Raw genomic sequence first — 20,144 nt, forward strand, 5'->3', positions numbered from 1 at the left:
CAGCGACTGGTCTAACTTTCTGCTGCTGCTGGCTGTTCTCTAGGGTTATACTATTGCTGGAAATTCTTATATGATGATAGACATGCAGTGGATTTTGGGTTCTAGGCTTCGGATTTGATGGTGGTGGTAACAATTAGGGTTTAGGTTTCAGAATCATGCTCTGATACCATGTTGAATAATTGGGTAAAATGGAAGACCTAAAACCAATGTTACGTCTCTCCCTCTATCTATAATACATATGTCAAGTACAATCGGAATGACCGTAATACCCTTACTAACTCACACTTAATACTAACCAAACTCTAACACATAATTATAATTCTGAATGACTAAATAACCATTAACAAGATTAAAGGTATCAAAATCTAATAGTGCTATTAATTTCTTGATCATCAAATTTAATGTTGTCTCCTACATTTCACATATCTGTCTTATTTTCACTTACACTAAAACCTTTTAGGTTCTAAAAATTCTATCCATCATTCTAACTTATATTCTACTCTGCCCCTATTTTCATCAATCAAGACAATATCATTTGAAAAATAACGAGCAGTTTGATTTTAAAGCTCATTATAAATGACGAAAATTTGAACAAGATTAAACTTGACTCCTTTCGGTTTGTTTTAGGCTCGACAAGTAAATGAGCCAAACAAGCCAAGCTTGAACTCAATTTTAAAGCTCTTCTATTGAACAAGAGAAGCCTAAACGTGTTAAAGCTTGGCTCGGCTCAATTTCAGCCCTAATCCCTTATAGATGGCAACCAACTTTATAGATGGCAACCAAATGCAGGATAGGATAATTATCTTACGTACTCCAGTCCAATCCTATAACACCTTAGCCTGTGAAACAAACACACCCTTAAAAGTCCTCAGACAAACTCGACATAGGACTGGTTGGGAGTGGAATAGAAAAAATACAAGGGATGAGGCTAAATCTCTTTCCAGAATCATGGATACAGCCATACAGGACACTGCAGAGAAGAAAAGTGCTCACTTCCATGGAATACGAGCTCATACACAGGTAGCCTCCTTTGCTTGGGAAGCTGCTACTTGAAAAACTGCATAAGAAGGGAATTGTGCTGGTAAACAGATGTTTTCTGCACAGAAATGAAGCCAAGACAGTCCCAACTCCTCCTGATTGGGTGTAGTTGGACCGTGTATCTTCAGGACTCTGCATTGGTTATGTTGGGGATTAGATGATGGTGGCACGATTTGTTGTGGGGGAGCTAACAAGCTACGTGATTGGAGCAGTATAATAACTATCAAATTATTAGGGCTTTGAGCACCTCAATAATTCTCTCAATAACAAAAAATGGTAATTGATTTAAAATATTGTTTTCCTGGTTTTATGGCAGCATTTTGCCAACAGTCAAGCCACCAATGATTTTTTCTATGTAATCTCTCTGCAAATTCCTCTAATGTCTGTTGGATGCACCCCCTCGGTTTCCGCCTTGAGATCAACTATATTAAATTGAAGATGCTGTTGTCAGATTGAGTAAATTCAAAGCCCCAGAATCTGATGACTGCAAAGCTGCCTTCTAGAAAAAAAAATTTAGGACTACTGTTGGCAGTGATATATGTGGCATGGTTAAAGAAGCTTTCAGAAGAGCCTCTAAGGCTTGAAATTACTCATCATTCTCATCCCAACCTTCAAAAGTTAGGCCTACCAGCTAGTCCAACATTGCATACGAAATTGTTATGAAGGTGAATGTTAATTGAATTAGGCAACACTCACAAACATGCAGTTACTCCCAATCAGAGTAACTTCACCCCTAGTTGACACACAACAGAAAATAATTTGTAGTTGTCCAAAAGGTCTTACATTCTATAAAGAAAACAGAAGGGAGAGTTGGATCCATGGTCTGGAAAATTGATTGTCATTTAACAAGTACTCTTTGAGGTAGGGCTTCATCCCACATGGGCTGAAATTATCATGTGTTGTGTCCCAACCCCTAAACTCCACAGTATTGTAGAATGGTGAATTTACTGTCTGATTTGAACCAAAAAGAAGGTGATCCTCTGCTGCCACTAAACTAGCGCATTCACCCAGGACAAGAAATAGAAACAAGTGAAATCTTTAAGAGGGTGACACACCCTCTCTCTCACCTCTTCACTTATTCAATTCTCAGACACCTCAGTGGAACGAGCTGCAGTGGTGCTCAACTGCCTTGTGCTTTGCTCTATTTTTGGCTAGAGGGTGAACAACTCCAAATCTATGACTTCATTCTCCTCCAAATCTCCAGGAAGCCTAAAAGAAGACATCTCTTGGAGATATAACATAACATTCAAGATATCACCAACCCAGGCAAGTACTCCAGAAGTTCCACTTTTCATCAATAGTTTAACAGAGAGGTACAGAAACATCCTTGCTAAAGTCCAAAAAAGGTTGGCATCTTGGAAGGCCAATCAGTCCAGGCTTAAATTTTGTCACTTCCAATGTACATTATGCAATCAATTCTTCTTCCTGTCAGGTGTTTACAAGGATCTCATTAAACTCAACATAAATTTTTCATGGGTACACATTAAATAGGGAGGAAAGAAACATCTTATAAGAGGGATACATCTGCATGCCTAAATACAATAGGGAGGTCGGATCCAAGAAAATGGAACATTTGATCAACAACTATAATCGAACATCCCTTGAGACTTCGAAAAGAACCTTCAGAACTTTAGGCTCAGGTTCTTCACATTAATATGTACCTGAAAATTGCAGTGGTTTAATGCATAGCTCCACAGCAATATGACCTCCCATTCCTGGAGAAGCATCCTAAAATTTTGCGGCATCCTTAGAAAGGAAACCATTAGGCATCAACAGTGTGCAATATTGTTAATACCCTGGAGGGACAACTGGGTGCAAACCTGCACTTGAAATGCTTCCCTCTAAACAAATTACAAGAAAAGCACAAGATAAGGTTTCTGTTTTCTTGTCTAAGGGATGTGGCATGTTGAGAAACTACACAAATTTCTTACTTGGAGCCTTGCACGGAAAAACATTAGCCTCCCCATGGAAACTAACGGCATTTGAAAGACAATCATTTGAGATTTCTCGAGTGGAAGACAGAATGAACAAGTTGACTGCTGGGAAAGGATCTGAAATTCATATTGCACTTCAAGTGTAGCCATTTTATGGTTGGCCGACTTAGACAAAATTCTCACCAATACACAACAAATTATCAGGTTGCACAAAATCCAACACCCACCCCTCCCACCAAAGTGTGTGTATGAGTGTGCGTGGGTATACATATATATATTGCTGAAAGCATATCCTTAAGAGGGCATTTGGCTCATGGCATAAAAAATATTCCCATGGAGTGACATTCCCAGGGATCATATTCTTCGGAATGGGATATCTACCTCATGGGAATATTTTTGTTTAGTTTGCCCATAAGATTCCTAGGAATGTACAGAGGATACCTTTCAACATGGGACAATTATACCTTTGACGTGTGCATAAACAACATATGTTTTCAACACAAAAAAACTACTAAGAATATCTACCTAATTAAATTCATGTCCTAAAACATTGAACAATCATAAATTAAAAAGATCCGCAACTAATAATCCAATTATCCAAAATAATTAGGGCCGATATGATCTCCAAACTTGAACCATTGTATTATATTATTATAAAATATTATTATTACTACTTTCATTTTTATTAATAATCTATTATTTTAAATATAATAATAGTGCATAATAATACTATATTATGGGGGCATTGATGTCCAACCAGCCAAAATAGTGAGGAAACTTGGTCCCAAAAGTAGTATTTCAAGGAAATGGGATTCCATGAAACTTACCTATGGAAAAGGTTGGGAATGAGACACCCATGTTTTGTGGGAATCCTTCATTCCCAAGAGTGTTCGCATTCCCACTATGCCAGATTCCAGTGTCCAAAAAAACATGGGAATGAGATATGATTAGCATCATATTTCTGCTAATGTTGAAAGATCAACAAACCAAATGCCCCCAAAATTAGTGTCAACTGTACAAATTAGTGTCTCAAGACAAGAAACACACCCATCAAGCTAGCAGAAAATATATTTAGGAAAAAACATTTCATTGGTGGAGCGTGACTAAAATGTGACTCTATAGATAGAAAACATTGTGTTTAAATCTTCAAAGTGCAACTAAATGTTTCAAGTTAAAGGTCTCATAGCCAGAAAAAAGCATCAAAAATAGTAATAACAAAATGTCAATATTTGCAGTGAAAAATGCCAGAAACTTCCCATATCATATTTGAAACAACCGCAGTAAAAGCAGGTTTAGAAACGTAAGGACACTTACAAAGCTTGAGAATTTTGTTAGTTTGAATGGGCTGAAACTAGCAGGAGCTTCATCCAAAAAACGTTCCGCATAATGGAGCAAAAAGAGACCACAATCAAATGAATTTTCCTGCTGCGGGAGCTGCCATAGAATGTAAACTGAATGTCAAGATAGAACTGTATTTTCTGCCACCAAATTTTGCAAGACTTATTAAGTAATTATACATAAGTAATGGGAGAAAAAAGAAAACAGAAAAAGCTGTGCACAAATTCACCCACACCACAAAACCCTCAAACTTGTCCAATGACAGAAACATTTAAGATCTGACCAGAAAGGTGATTATCATATGTTGACGCACACATAGTTGTTAAAAGTAGGCACAAGGTGCAGTGAGACAAAGAGGCTTGCGCCTCAAACCAGGCGGGGCGAGGCAACCTGCAAGAGGCGAACACGAGGCGAGACGAGGCGCAGTGAGGCGACAGACGCAGTGAGTCGCGCCTTGTAAACTTTAAATCTTTTAAATGAGAGAAATAGCCACAGCCAGAGCCGTAGCCCTCATTCGACTCGAACGAACAGGAACCCTAGTCCCTTTTGGCCCTTCGAAGCCCCACGACCCTTCGCGATTTCGTTTCGAACCAGCAGGAGCCATCGCGATCCTTCAAACCAGCAGTGTGAGTTAGTCTGTGAGCCTTCGAACCAGCCAGAAGCCTTCGCGACCTCATCTTTGAGCTTCGAACCAGGATCGTGAGTTCGTCTTCAACATTTCAAAGCCCCATGACCCTTCGCGACTTCGTTTCAAACCAGCAGGAGCCCTCGCGTGTTCGTCTGCCAGCCTTCAAACCATCCGTGAGTTCATCACATCCTCTTCAACATTTTGAACCAGCAGCGAGCTCGTCTTTGAGCCTTCGAACCTTCGTAACTCTTCTTCTTCTTCTTCTTCTTCTTCTTCTTCTTCTTCTTCTTCTTCTGCCTGCGTGCTGCGTCCTGCTTCTTGCGTCCTGCTGCCTGCTGCTTCTCTTCTTCTTCTTCTTCTTCTTCTTCTTCTTCTTCTTCCGCTGCTTGCTGCCTGCTTGTTATAATATTATATGTAATTACAAATTAAATATTTAGTTTAACGTAAGTTTATAAATTATAAGTTTATAACTAATACATAATATTCTTTTTACTGAAATTTAGCTACTATTTTTTAATTTGTTTGGAAATGCATTATATAAGTCTTAAATTTTAAATGGGTCATTGCCTGTATTAGGCTATTAGCTACTAATACAAAATAAGTTATTGCCTAGTTTGCCTGAAATATATGATACATTGTTTTTTCAGTTAGGATACCAAGTCTAAAATCTTAAATGGATTCTGGATGTGAAAACTCGGCCTCGGCAAAGAGGCCACATTTATATTGGACACCGTGTGCTGCTCATTGCCACGATTTAATTTTGGAGGATATTGCAAAGATACCTTCAATTCATGCAACTTTGAAAGGGGCACTTTTTTTGAATGGTTATATCTATAACTGTGTTGGTGTGGTGAACTTGATGAAACAGTTCACTAGAGGAAAGGAGTTACTAAGGCCTACAGTTACAAGATTTGCAACTGCCTTCATCACCCTTCATTCAATCCACCTTCCAAAGAACAACTTGAGGAAGATGTTTACTTCTGAAGATTGGAATACTACTAAATGGGCAAAGGAGACAGCTGGCAAAAGAGCAGCTAGTATTGTTTTGATGCCTACCTTTTGCAGTATCGTCTATGCTCTTAAGTTGGCAGGCCCAATTGTTCGTGTACTCCATTTGGTTGATGGGGAAAAGAAACCTGCAATGGGATACATTTATGAAGCAATGGATAGGGCTAAGGAAGTCATAGCTAAGGCTTTCGGTGAGAGAGAGAATAAATTCAAGGAGGGATTTGAAATTATTGATACGAGGTGCGGATGCCAAATCCATCAACCGTTGTATGCAGCTGCACCTTACTTGAACCCAGAATTTTTTCTATTCAAACCCCAACATTTTGCAAGATGAAGAAATTATGACGGGTTTGTAGAAATGTATTGCAAGTTTACTGCTAGCCCTTGAAATGCAAGATAAAGTTTCACATGAGTTGGAAAAATACAATGTCTCTAGTGGCGTCTTTGGAATTAATTTGTCAGTGAGACAAAGGAAGATAAAAGCACCAGGTAAAGTGGCATTTTTACTACCTCTTTCTTTTTAAAATTATTTTTGCTATTTACCTAGTAGGTATTCATCTAAAATTTATTTTATAACAGCACAATGGTGGATGTCATTTGGATCAACAACTCCAAACTTGCAAAAGTTTGCTGTAAAAATTCTTAGCCTCACGTATAGTGCTACCGGCAGCGAAAGAAATTGGAGCATATTCCAACATGTAAGTCATTAGTATATCGTGGATTAATTATTAAAGAACAAGAACTACCAGTCTACTGCTTTTTAGAATCATTATTTACCATATTACTTTAAACCTTTTGCAGCTTCATAGCAAAAGGGGAAATAGGCTATCCCAGCAACGCTTGAATGATTTGGTATTTGTGAAATATAATGGAACTCTGAGGCGTCGATACGAAAAGCGTGACACCATTGATCCCATCCTCCTAAAGAACATTGATGATAGTAATGAGTGGTTGATTGGTAGGATGGATTCCGATGAGGATGATGAACTTGTGTTTGAAGATGATATTTTGACTTGGGATTATGTTGCTAGAGCTGCTGGACTAAATAACCCCCCGCATCACACTAGATCAAGAATAAGTTCAAATATGTCATCATCGTCTAGAGGAAGAGGAAGAGCTTCAAATAGCAGTGCAGCCAGTGCAAGGGGCTGGACCACAATGTTGGAACTTGTAGATGAGAATGAAATCCAAGTGGATAGTGCAGAGGAGACAGAAGAGGAAAAAGATATTGGAGAAACCAATTCTGATGCTGAAGAGGAAGATGATGATATCTTCGCAGACTTGGTTGATGATGAGTGTTGACTGATGATTGAGGAGGATTTTTAGATTTTATACTTTGAAATCTTTTATTGTACTATTTTCTATTGATGTTGAACTATGTTGAATTGTTGATGCTTTTGGGCTTCGTCCTGGCAATTTTATTAAATTTCCAACTTTGTTATTGAATGTTTTGGCATTTTAAATTCTAATATTACTAGATATTCATATGTTTGTGTGCCTCACATTCGTGAGGCGCAAGCCTCGGCTTCAAAGACCCTTTGCGCCTCGGCTCACCTCGCGCCTCTGACTACTATGGACGCACACACGTCTACAAGTTTTATATTGTATTGCAGGGTCCACATAAGGTAACATAGCATTCAGCAATACAATATACATGCCTGTAGAGATCCATTCAGACCACAAGAAAGCTTGTTCTTGTCCTGTCTGAATGCAACCTATTATAGTACAGGTTGTACAATGCGATCCACCAAAAAAGAAAAACAAAAAAAGCCTCATCCCATCCTTTTTCAGAAAGGTGTTCAAATCCAACTCCCCACTAAAAAACAGACACCCATCCCACTCCCATGCATGGAAATAAGCCGTTGATGACCAGCATAAATGAGCAACAGGTGGAAAAAACATATTACTGTAATCAAAGAGATTGCTCATGTATCATTTTTTGCCTGGGCTTTGATGAACAATCCGAAATAGCACCTTAACATTCCATGACATAAAATTGTCTTAGCAAAAGCTAATTATATGCGCGCTACTCCCAACACACTTATCATGATCAAAATATTTTATAAGCTATTATTTTCAAAATTAAATTACTAGAACCATTTAGCAGAAAATTTTAGTAAGACAACACAAAGTCTGAATGAATACAAACAGAAAAGTAAAGATACACAAAAGGTGCAAAAGGAAATCAAGCTTGTTAACCTTACTGCTCCCCAAGGATATCCAAAGGGCTAGAAACAATATATATAACAGTTATTTCTCCACGAATATGCTTAACAAAATTTACTCAGAATGCAGTACCTCAAGAGAGACAAAACGCAAATTCAAGAACTTCGAAGATATATCTTCAGACGTATCCTTTTGCCTCTCCTTCCACTCTTCCCACAGGTAACTGTCATTTCAATGGCAAAAAGGTGGACACGAAATGATTGTCAAAACAAACTTCTAAACATGCGTAAAGGTATGAATGCAAGTTGTAAATGAAAAGGATGCTCCTGGAAAAGAAAAGGACTCAAGAAATAACTATAACTACACTAATCTGTAAACCAATACCATGTAGCAGCTAAAGCACACCAACCCACCCCCAAAAAAAAAAATCCAAAAGAGTAGAGAACAGTTTAGTTATTTTAATAGCAAACCTATGATTCCTCCAAAATGTGGCAAAGCACTTCTATTTAACCATAACCATAAGAGAACATAACCTAAAGAGTATCTCTTTCAGAAAATATCTTTTGGCAAGCATAAACCAAAGTAATTTATTTCTCACTTACTTTGCTGTCATAATAATTAATAAATTCACGACTTAAGCTTACTCCAGTTTTCACCCAGAAGCAGATCATATTTTGTCAAACTTTTGAAACATGCTCAAATATGGTAAAAACATTAAAATAATAGATAACAGCTTGATCAACAATTGAATTAAATTGAAACACCAAATTCTTTTCGTATAGGTGTTATATCAAGCTTTAACACTCCCCCGCACGTGCAGACCGACAGCACGTGGAGAGATACACATACGATAGATAACACCCATTATAGGGAATATAATAATTTTTTTTTAAACACCACATAATAAACCCAGGCAACGAGACTAGAACATAAGACCTACTGGTAACCAGCTCTGATACCATGTTAGATTACCACATAACTAAAAGCTTAAGCTGTTAGGTTGTGGGCGAACAATATATGTCAAGCTTTAACAAGGTGAACCCAAGGGGATTAGAAACCAAAACGGAAGGAAAGACGAAGCTTACAAAACTCTCAAGTCAACCACCTCGAATCAAGAAGTGGTCCTATGTAAAATTTCCAAATCTCCAAAAATAAATAAATAATAGTGTGTGTGTGTGTGTGTGTGTGTGTGTGTGTGGACTCTTGAAACATGCTTAAATATGATAAACACATTTAAGTAATATATAACAGCATATTCAACAATTGAATTAAATTGAAACACCAAATTCTTTTCATATAGGTGAACAGATAAATGTATTAAAAATGCACCAAGGGGGTTAGAACCCAATGTGAAAAGAAAGAGAAAGCTTACAAAACTCTCAAGTCAACCATCTCAAATCAAGAAGTGAGTTCTCTTGTAAAATTTTCAAATCTTCAAAATAATAAACAAATAAATAAAAAATCGAGTGCGTGTGCGTGTATGGAATTTTGAAACATGCTTTTCAATTTCTGTACTCATAAAAAAAATTCAATTTTTTGCACAGAAAACTACTTTATTTTGTAAGCCCTGATACTTCTTTCCCTCACTCTGCTCCAAAACACACAAAGGAATGAAATATTCCACACCCTTTTGGAAACCATCATAGCCTACCTTCAAGTAATGAATAAAAGAAGAGACACAACTAGGCATCATCGAAGAAACATGAAATCACTATAAGATAAGGGTCCAAAACTGCAGCAGAAGATGATTAGGGCTGCCCCATCCTCCTTATGCATGAAGCACAAGTAAACAACCATCACAGCTCTTCTTTTAGTGTTGTACCCCATGAATTTTGCTTCCCAAGAAATTCCATTTGATTAAAAACAAAAAAGGAAATTTTTTTCAGTGGCCTTGGATTGCCAAAAAGCCTTTTAAGGAAAAGAATCAGTGTTACTTCTGCCAAGAAGATCATAAATTTTTTTAACAGTGATCCTGGCTTTTCGTCATACCAAGCTTTTTAATGGAGTCATTTAGGTTTTGAGTCAAGTCTAATTCTATAAAGGCTGTCCAATAAGTTCCCAGTTCTTCCAACTCCAATCCTGAGCATCCCTCCTAAATAGCACGTTCCACAATTTCCCCTGTAAACTTCGCTGTTTTTTCCTCTTGATCCCTTGATAAGTCAAACTGAGCTGGGTAAGCATCATTTTTAGAGCCACATCCCCATGCTGGACATCTAGTCAAAACCTAAATCACTTTTCATTGCCTGTCATGAAACCAGCAAACTTGGAAATTTCTTTTTCTCCCAGCAATACTACTCTTAGAAAGCTGCACCTCTGTGCTAAATGCTTAACGCATCTGTACACCACCACCCCTCAATCTGCTGCCTGCCCTGAACTTATGAGCAACTATCACACAAAGCAAACATCCACAACCACTTATCCAGCAAAAGCTGATTGAACACCTGCAAATTCCATATAGCCCAAGGCCTGCGGGCCTGAGAGAAGATGACAGTTTACTGCTCAGCAGGTGATGTGCTCTCTCCCTATCTGAACTACCAGTCCACAGGAAATCCCTTTGGAGTTTATCCATCCTCGCAACCAACCAAGCTGGAATACTGAATAGTGATGTGAAGTAACTTGGAGACTAGCAAGTGAGTTCTTAATTAAAGCCAGCCTCCCATCCTAGATAAATATTGCCTTCCCATCCTGCCAGCTTTCATTCAAATCTTTCAACCACACTATCTTATACAGCTAGGATTTAAAAGATGCATTGAGGGATTGCTCCAAAAAAATAGATAGAAGTTTGCTAGGTTTGCACCAATGGAAACACAAAATGAACTAATGAAGATTTTGATCCATTCCTCCAATCGAGTGCCAAACCTCATCCTTTCCAAACCCATGGACAGTGTTATATGCCTTCTTGGCTTCTCCATATCCATTTTGCAGATTATGATCCATTCCTTCCATCAAGAGCCAAATCCCATCCTATCCAAGCATCTAAAAGGAAATCCCAGAAACTAGAATATATGCCATCTCCATATCCATTTAGCAAAGTAAGCTAGGTTAAGCCCTTCTAATTCTTCAATCAATACATTTATTGGCAGCTAGAACCACATCTAATATTTGTCTCCCTAGCACACAGGCACTCTAAAGCTTTTGAAATCAGTTTCCTGATTACCGCTTTCAACCTAAAGGCCTCCCGGCAAACTAAAAGCAATGATGTCTCTAATGTCCACTGCCCCTCTCCTTTGGGAATAAGCACAATGAAAGTTGCATTAAGGCTCGTCTTAAAGACCCTTGTTCATAGAACTGCTGGAAAGTAGCGACAGCATCATTTCCAATAATAGCCCATGTTTGTATTTTATCTCCATGACACAAGTTGAGCTACACAGCTTCCTCCAAGAAAGGCCTCTCAATCCAAAATCCATCTTCTTCATTGATCATTCAGAACTCCATCTTGTCAAGCAAGGGTCTTCTTCTGGCTGATCCATACAGATTTTCACAGAAGTTAACCGTTCTCCAAGAAATTCCCTCCTCTTCACACTGTGTTCCCCTTCAATGGTAATTCTGTTGCTGCAGTTAACTTCCTGTGATAGTTGGAGACCCTGTGAAAAATCTGGTGTTATTATCACCCCTTGACAGCCATAAAGCTCTGTATATCTGCTACCAATAAATTTCTTCTTAGTTTAGAAGGCTTCCCACCTCACCCTTAATCATGTCCCTGAGAGCTTTCCCTTCCATAGAGGTGGTAATCTCCTTCCTAGCTATCCAGCACTTTGATTTCACCCTGCAGTAAACCTAGCTTGAAACCACCCTTCCAAAAACCTCCTATTTCCACTTTCTCAAGTCACCCCTTTTGGAGCTCCAGGAGCTCCCCTGAGTGCAAAAAAGCTCTTCTTTAAGCCATATGTTTTTATGAAAAGGGCATTTGTCAAAGGCCAAACATCCACAATCCAGCACAATTGCGATGTGATCTTCTCGATTTAAAATCAAGAACCTGTCAATTTTAGACCATGTAACTATATTATTTGATCAAGTAAAATCCCTCCCTGTAGTGGTAGAGCAATCAAGCTCATCTCATCAATGAATTTGGAGAATTCCATGACCCGATGAAGTTTTGTTGTACCCTATTTTTCAAACTGGAATCTAATAGTGTAGAAATCTTCTGCAATGCCCCATGAAAAATTCCATTCTGTCTCACCTCAACCAAGTCTGCGCATAACACTTTTCTAACTCTGTCGTCTACAGAGCAATAAGACCCTAAGAAAGACCAAACTTTTGTTTCCTCATCACAGGAAACAATGCTTTCTAAGCATGACTTCCAACTTGTTGAGATGCCTACTGTACAAAATATTGAAGATTCCCAGAAGTTCCATTAGGAGCTTGGGAAGCCCAATCCATACCTCTACAACTGCACTGAGTTGGGCCTCTAGCATTGTACTTCACTTAGGTTTCCTGCAAACATATACTTTCGGGATTTCAACTTCTCAAAAAGCCTATCATGACTTTCCTTTCGTCCAGGCCATACCCACGATTGGCCTCTTCCTCCACAATCTCCACCTGCCATCCGCATTGTATTGTGACGGTCTAAATGGGGATTTTCATGATCGAAATCCCCATTCCACCCTTACCACCATCATAATAGTGTAATCATTTTCCTTAACCAAAAGTCTCACCCATTTTAGGCTAGAATTTGATCTTGCGCCCTCATCAACTCCAATGAAACAACCACAGATGCCTCATATACCTTGAAAACCTTGTCCACCAACAAATGTGCAAGGAGGCCCACTACTTGAACCCAAATTAACTCACCTAGCTTATGAAACTTAACACCCAACCAAGGGTGCCACTAGTAGAACAGGTGGTCAGCTTCGCCCCTTGGTCCAAGCACCTTTCTCCAAAAACCTCACAGGTTCCTCCATAGACAAGAATTTAAGAGGACAGGTTCACTAATGTTTCATCCATCCCCACTCCAAAAGTGGCTTTCAACACCTTATCAGCCCAAATTTCCACTTCCTTTTTTAAAAAAATTTTCTCCTCCAAAAAACCTCCCAACAAGTTCTTTACCCCAAAAATTGAACAATGGAACCAAGGGTTTTAGGTTTAAGCTAATCATTCAACTGCCATTGCTCCAGCTAACACCCATTTTGTCACTTGGCCATGCTGCCATTGATCTGTTTCTCTGAGAGATTTTCTCCCATCCAAAAGGGGAGAAGCCTATCTTTTCTCGACAAGCTATTGGAAAAACTGCCCGGGGCTTCCCAAAACAATCTCTTTCTTGACAAATTTCCACAACTCTTCTGACATAGTCATTGCCGGTTTTTTTTTTTTTTTTTCACAAAAGCCCAAAGCATCTCATCGCCATATCTGTAACTGTTTTTTTTTTACCCTCAGCCATCTATCAATTTGATAACGTTGTTTGACAATTCAAGATCAATAACAGACTCAAATATTGAATGAAAACATCCTGTCTGCATTCCTCCAACCCGAACCTGTGTTAGTCGGCTCCTCAGTGTCATTGAGATTGATTATCCTCTCTCCAAGTTATAGACAAAACCCCATACCTTACCATTGATCCTCATTGACAACAAACTAAGAATATAGACGAACTTAAATTTTCTTTTCTTTCTTTCGTTAATTTTAAACCCAAACACTATTATTTGCAAATAAGTTATTTCAGTGAAGACAATTAGTTAAATGATCATTCAGTGGGATGCAAGGCCTCTTCAGTACTAAACATACAAATTCCAAATTATCAAAAAAAAGCAGTCTGGTGCACAAAGCTCCCGCTTATGCAGGGTCTGGGGAAGGGGCAGACCACGATGGGTCTATAGTACACAGCCTTACCTCGCATTTTTTCTAGTCATGCATGCGATAAATACACACATACACACACACACACAATATTTTTATTTATTTTTAAATGTCTCCTTATTATGTGCACATTTGCATAAAGAATGTATATGCTACTATAAAGTCACGAACACCATACACATTGACCATTTAAGAAGAAAAAAAATACCATACAAATTGTGTGTACATTTGCATAAAGAAAACATTTAAAGGATTCATGTGCTTGACCAAGCAGTTGGGGTTGAGGTTTGAACAACTTGAGTTAATTCTACTTCTGATACAAACCAATTAAAATTTTAGAATGGTACGGTTTAAAATGTTCTGTGTATTTTAAACCATCACCATTATAAAAAATAAATAAATAATCCATCATAAAGAAATATGATGAAAATTTTGGTTTCTCTTTGTGATGCTTACACTGACAAGGATACACCAAGAGGAACATAAATTTGGCAGATCATCTCCAATGTAAAAAAGAAAAAAATGCTCCCATGCCATCATCATGGACAAGGACTGCATGACGTACTAATCTGGATACTGAAAAAAGAAATTCCTCACCATCCATCTAATGATATCGCAAAGTTCTGGACATCTCTATTTTTATTTAGATGATCACCTTGACCTTTAAATTTTTCCCAGAACCACTTTTGCTATTACTTAAACACAAATAACCATTGCATCACTCCTCCAGTCAACGTAACGGGAAGCCTAAATCAATCAAGAAGCTGAAGCAAATCTTTCAAAGTAGTTTGTGTTCCACATGTTCTCATTCATTTAATTGGTTTATGAGACCCCAAAGCTACAACAGTGGGGGGTAGCTACCCGACAAGGACATAATCTAAAAACTTATCATTAGTTTTAGATAACATTTTATACAAAAGTGACCTATGTTCTGACTGAAAAACACAGACCTAAATATACACACAAAAAACCAACCTAAGTATATCAAAAAATGGCCCAAGGAAATATTTAATTATGATTAAAAAATAGTTTACTTTATAAGAATTATATGCTGTATTAATCAAAAACAACAAAGCTTCTAATTGCAAATCAGCCTTAACAAAGGCACAGCTGCCTTCAACTAGCTTCTTTGAAGCTGATATCCATAGAAAAGGTTTACAAATGAACATTTAATAGAAACAACAAAAGAAAACAAATGCTAAACAATATTTTACGTTCCTTAAAACCATTAAAAAATGAACAAAAACACATCATGAACATCAAGACAAATAAAATACCTTTGAATAATATTTTTAACGCTCATATGACTTCCTTTGATAGAATCCATGTGCAAAATACATGGTACTTTGAGAGACCTGAATATGTCCTCATCTGAAATATGACAAAAGTAAATGAGCAAGGGACACTTGATTCCACAAAAAAAAAATCAAAAAAAAAAAAAAAAAAAAGAAAGATGTGTTGCAATCCAACAAGAACTTGCCTTTAAAATTAGTCACTTCTCCAGGATGACATATTACAATTAAACTCCAATGGAGACTGTCATTGGCATGAACATGCAATTCAATTAGTGCTCAATCTTAATGAGAGATCTTTTATGCTCCATTTGTTTGGTAGGAGAACACTCCTCCCCCATCCTCAAATACTTTGTTTGGTTTGGTTAACAGTAATTTTTTTTCTGTAGAGAATTGTTTCCCTCCGCATGACAGAAAATAACTTCCCTTTTTTCACAAAGAAAGTCATTTTCCATTTGTTAAGAAAAAGTTAAAACAGTCCTCCACCGTCTTAAATATGGGTTTGAACCCTTCAATCAAAATCCATAGCATCAAATATTTTCCATTGTCACTTTTTCCCTCATAACATATCATGCTGAAAAGTTATGAAGGCTTAATACAAATTATCTTCAGGCGAGAGATGTTAAATTATTTCTTCCAAACAAATGGAGACAAAACAGTTTCTTCAACAATTTTCTTACTTGAAATTTACAGGAATGAAGATGAAGTCCTTCCCAAATAAATTCACTTTCCTTGTCCACTTGCGAACACGCAGAAAAGCAGCCCTGCCATCTGAAGCACTAGATGGATCTTTGTCCAGATCGGCCAGCTTCCGAAAGAAAAAGCTATTAAAGAAGTGGAACCTATGCTTTTCCTCAGGTGGAATTTTATTCTTCAAATATCTGCCAATTGACTAAGATGTTCAGGAAAAAGTACATTTATGCAGAAATAGAATCTATGACTCTAAATAAATCAGCGTGGCTGGAACTGAAAAGGAGATAAATCAATCACAAAATCCAATTCATTAAGATACACCCTCTTCACACAATAAGAAAACATAAATGCATCTTCGTCACATTAAAAAATAAACTGAAGTTTTTGTATTCCTGTTTTACGCCTCAAACAATGCCTTTTCTACACACAGAAGTGTAATTTTCAGTGGTAAGTACACAGATATTCACCCACTGAAAAAGCATATTTCCTATAATAGAAAAAAACTCTTTTATTTTTTTATTCAGTATTCAATAGCTGTCCAACATTTGCAAACCTATGAACAGAATTCCAACTCATGAGTAATTTGAACAAAAATGACATTCTGCAAACCAAACCAAGCAAAGCTTTTTTGAGATTAAAAAGGAAATTCATCAAGATAGAAAATATGCAAAGAGGATGACAAAACCTCCCAAAAAAAAGGAACAAAAAGAAGCTAAAAATAAAACGAAAATAAGCTGATAGAGCCAACCAATTGCACTGGATATCAGAAAAAGACATATTGCCAGAACACCCTGTTGTGAACACCCACATGGACACAGAAAAAACTATCCTGTCCCACAGCAAATCTACAAATGAACCACGATGTCCAAAGATCCAAGCATTGCTCTCGAGCCCAAGAACCCAAATAACGGTAAAAATTACAAACCGCCACAAGACCCTCATCTTCATATTCCGTCCAAAGCCTCCAAAATTAATCACAAAACAGGCTACACAAGAACAAGGGCAAACCAACACTCTCCCAACAAACCAGACAGTATGTTCCAAAAGCACCAAGGTATGGGGCACCGTGGATATAAATGAGCATGATCCTCATTACAAGCACAATACATAACTCACACATCAGAAAAAACAACTAAACAGGTGCAAAGAAATTACCAAAAATCCAAATACCAGACTGCAATTGAATCGTTTTACATTTCTATTTGGAATTTCACTTATGGTTTTCCCCTTGAGTCATTTAAGTAATTACAAATCTGTTTTCAGTTCAGTCTGGAAGGAGAACTGAACCAAAAACCTGAATTAAATATTTGATTATAAAAATTGTATAGATGTCTTGACCTGAATATTTTTATTTATTCTTCATTCATTATTCTCTGAGGAAATATCTCCGTTCTCGAATTTTCAATCAAAAGGGCTCTAAAGCTGTTCTTCATCATCAATTCATGGAGGTAAATTTTTTTTTAATAAATCCAAAAACCCACAATATTTTGAAATGCCATAAAGTACCCACAGCCTAAGTCTGAAAAATCTAACTATTTGTGAAGCAATTTTTCTCTCTAGAACCTAGAATCTTTACTGCTTTTTCATGCTTTCCCACTGGGGCCCATGGATAAGTTTTCTGTGAGGCTGAAAGGACAACTTGAGATGATTTGTCATAATTTAAGGACAAATTAACACTGCCCTTTTTTTACTGGAACTGTTTGCTGTGGGTTTAATGTAGCTCTCAAAGGCTTCACGATTTCTTTTGCTGGGAACTGACATCCCAGTTGGCAGTGGGTGAAATGGGGGCATCCCCTCCTATAAATACAATTACAACACCCCCCCCCCGGCCAAGGGGTATATCCCTTCTTTTCAGGCTCATATGGGTTCCTTGTAATGGGCAAACTCAATCTTTTATTCCTACTCTGACTTTAGATTTATAAGTATGAATTTTTTTATTGCTCCAATGTACAGAAGTTCTTTGGATTGTCAATTAAGGAAACCGAGAAAATTGAACCAAAAACAAAATCAGTTTTTTTAAACAGTTGATCTTTTATTGATTCGGGATTGGTTCTAAATTTTCTGAACAGATTAATTCAGTTCTTTTTTTGGTTTAAACCGAACTGAGATAAACCAACTGCGCTACTAGAGACTATATGTGGTCTTCAGGTATGTAGCAGATTGTTGGAGTTAACTCTACTAAGAATGGCAATCCACGTGAAAAGTCATTACCTTTGAAGAAATTTTAGCTTTCCACCAAGGAAACACAGACACTTCTGGAAGCCTGAAGTGTCAGTGTCCAGACACATTATGAATATAGACACCTGCCCGACATTACCCAACATCTATCCAACAAGTGCTAGAAATCAATTATTTTATTTTACTTTTCGATACGGTTGAGACACTTCCTGATACGGAATGAAACTTCATGCATTCAAATACTGCATTTTGTTGCCCCCTTAATTCTGTTAACAAAACCCAAATAAATAAATAAATAAATAAACAAATAAGGAGAAATCGAAAGACTGGGTCGAGACTGAGACATTGGAGTGGTTGGACTTCGGAGCTCCACTGCTGCACCAGCCTTGTAGAGCACCATCAAAACCACCCAGCCCCCAAATATCCCCCCTCTCTCTAAAGCCATCACCAGTTTCCCACTCTGTTAATCTGTTTTTCTAATGTCTTGATGAGCCATGCCCTTGAGTGGTTTTTTCGTTGATGGGCCAATATTCAATAATATGAATGTAGTAGATGATTGTATAAGTGTAATTTGTAAAACATGTACATAGATAATTTTGTGGGAAGGGTACTTGCATTTCATTTTAAATTAAAATTACCACACTATGTGTTATCTAAAAGGAAAACATGCCTAAATATATATACTAATTAATTAACATATCTCTGCCATGTCGTATACTGATACCCTCATTTTTCAAAATTCTCGGATTGCTGTCTCATGGTGTATCTGTGCCTGGCCTCGGTATTGGTGCTTCCTACCTTTCCACGCTCTATTAGCAAGACAAAAAGAAATGATGAGTGGTCTAGACAAGGATAAAATGACTTTTAAAAAAAAACCAAACCCTAATTATCTAAACAACAAATCTTAACATCCTGACAATGAGAATATTGAACAAATCAAACCACTCAAAGAGTGAAGAAAGATCCTCTGCATCCTATTACATAGATTTTGACGAAACTGAAAATCCCAAGACAAACAGAACTATCTATAGTGAGGAAAGAAGATAGGTGCATCAGGAAGCAAAGGTAGACAAAAGATTTAAGGAAAAGTAACAAAAAGCGTAAGTCCCTGGACCAAAGATCCTTCCAAAAATGAACCCTACAACTATCTCCCACTTTACATTGGGTACATAGAAAGAAAAAAGGAGTTAGCTGCGAGGAGAATTTCCATGCGCTTACATGTGAGACTAGCTACAATATTAGCATCCCACCCATTCTCTTGCCAAAAAAAAAAGGCAGCCCAGTGCACAAAGCTCCCACGTATGCGGGGGTCCGGGGAAGGGGCAGACCACAATAGGTCTATGGTACGCAGTCTTACCTTACATTTTTGCAAGAGACTGTTTCCACGCCTCGAACCCCTGACCTCCAGGTCACACAGCGACAACCTTACCGTTGCGCCTAAGCCCCCCTTCACCCATTCTCTTGCAAACTAAATTTATTTCAATAGCATTGTCAAAGAGAATCAGTTTCCAAAGGAAATGCCATAACCATTTACCCATCAAACAATGTTTTTGGATACCAAATTACAGAGACCCAAGCCATGCTCCTCCTTAGACCTAAAAACAATGTCCCAACTTATAAGATGATCCCTCTTCTCACACACACCAGGCCAAAGAAAATAGCACATGATTCTCTCTAATTTACTAGCCATCCTCTCCAGATTCTTCAAGGAAAGACATGCTTGGATTAAAGTAATGCAACCCCATAGGCAAAAGAGCTCGCGCTTCCACCCATCCAAACGTTTAGACACCTTAATGATCACCAGGTCTCAAAACCTTTCAAAACAAGGATTCTGACTTTAAGGAATACCTAAATAGGTCAAATACACTGCAAAATCCCACAAACCACAAAGAGTGGCATACCTAGAAGTCACGTCAGAACTCAAATTAACAGCAATTATACCACACTTAACAGGATTAAGCTCAATCAATACCCTGAACACATAATCATGTAAAAGAAAGTAGAAGAAAAAGAACACTTAATCCCGCCCACCACCTAAAACCAAAACCCTTCCTATCCAAGACTCTATCCAAGTAA

The 20,144-nt window shown here is 37.7% G+C and overlaps 1 protein-coding gene across 4 annotated transcripts in view; it reads right to left on the bottom strand.

Annotated features, from left to right (window-relative positions):
- The window catches only part of LOC131162311 (probable ubiquitin-like-specific protease 2B), a 63,520-nt gene that overhangs the window by 27,560 nt on the left and 15,816 nt on the right, over positions 1–20,144 (bottom strand). For all 4 annotated transcript variants that reach the window (XM_058118645.1, XM_058118644.1, XM_058118643.1 and 1 more), the window contains 5 exons: positions 15,878–16,078; positions 15,386–15,441; positions 15,183–15,276; positions 8,245–8,335; positions 4,287–4,406 (listed from right to left, as the gene is read on the bottom strand). In XM_058118645.1, the coding sequence (XP_057974628.1) occupies positions 4,287–4,406; positions 8,245–8,335; positions 15,183–15,276; positions 15,386–15,441; positions 15,878–16,078 (562 nt within the window). The remainder of the gene's footprint in view (positions 1–4,286; positions 4,407–8,244; positions 8,336–15,182; positions 15,277–15,385; positions 15,442–15,877; positions 16,079–20,144) is intronic.

Source organism: Malania oleifera, chromosome 8, assembly GCF_029873635.1.
Source record: "Malania oleifera isolate guangnan ecotype guangnan chromosome 8, ASM2987363v1, whole genome shotgun sequence".
Lineage (NCBI taxonomy): Eukaryota > Viridiplantae > Streptophyta > Magnoliopsida > Santalales > Ximeniaceae > Malania > Malania oleifera.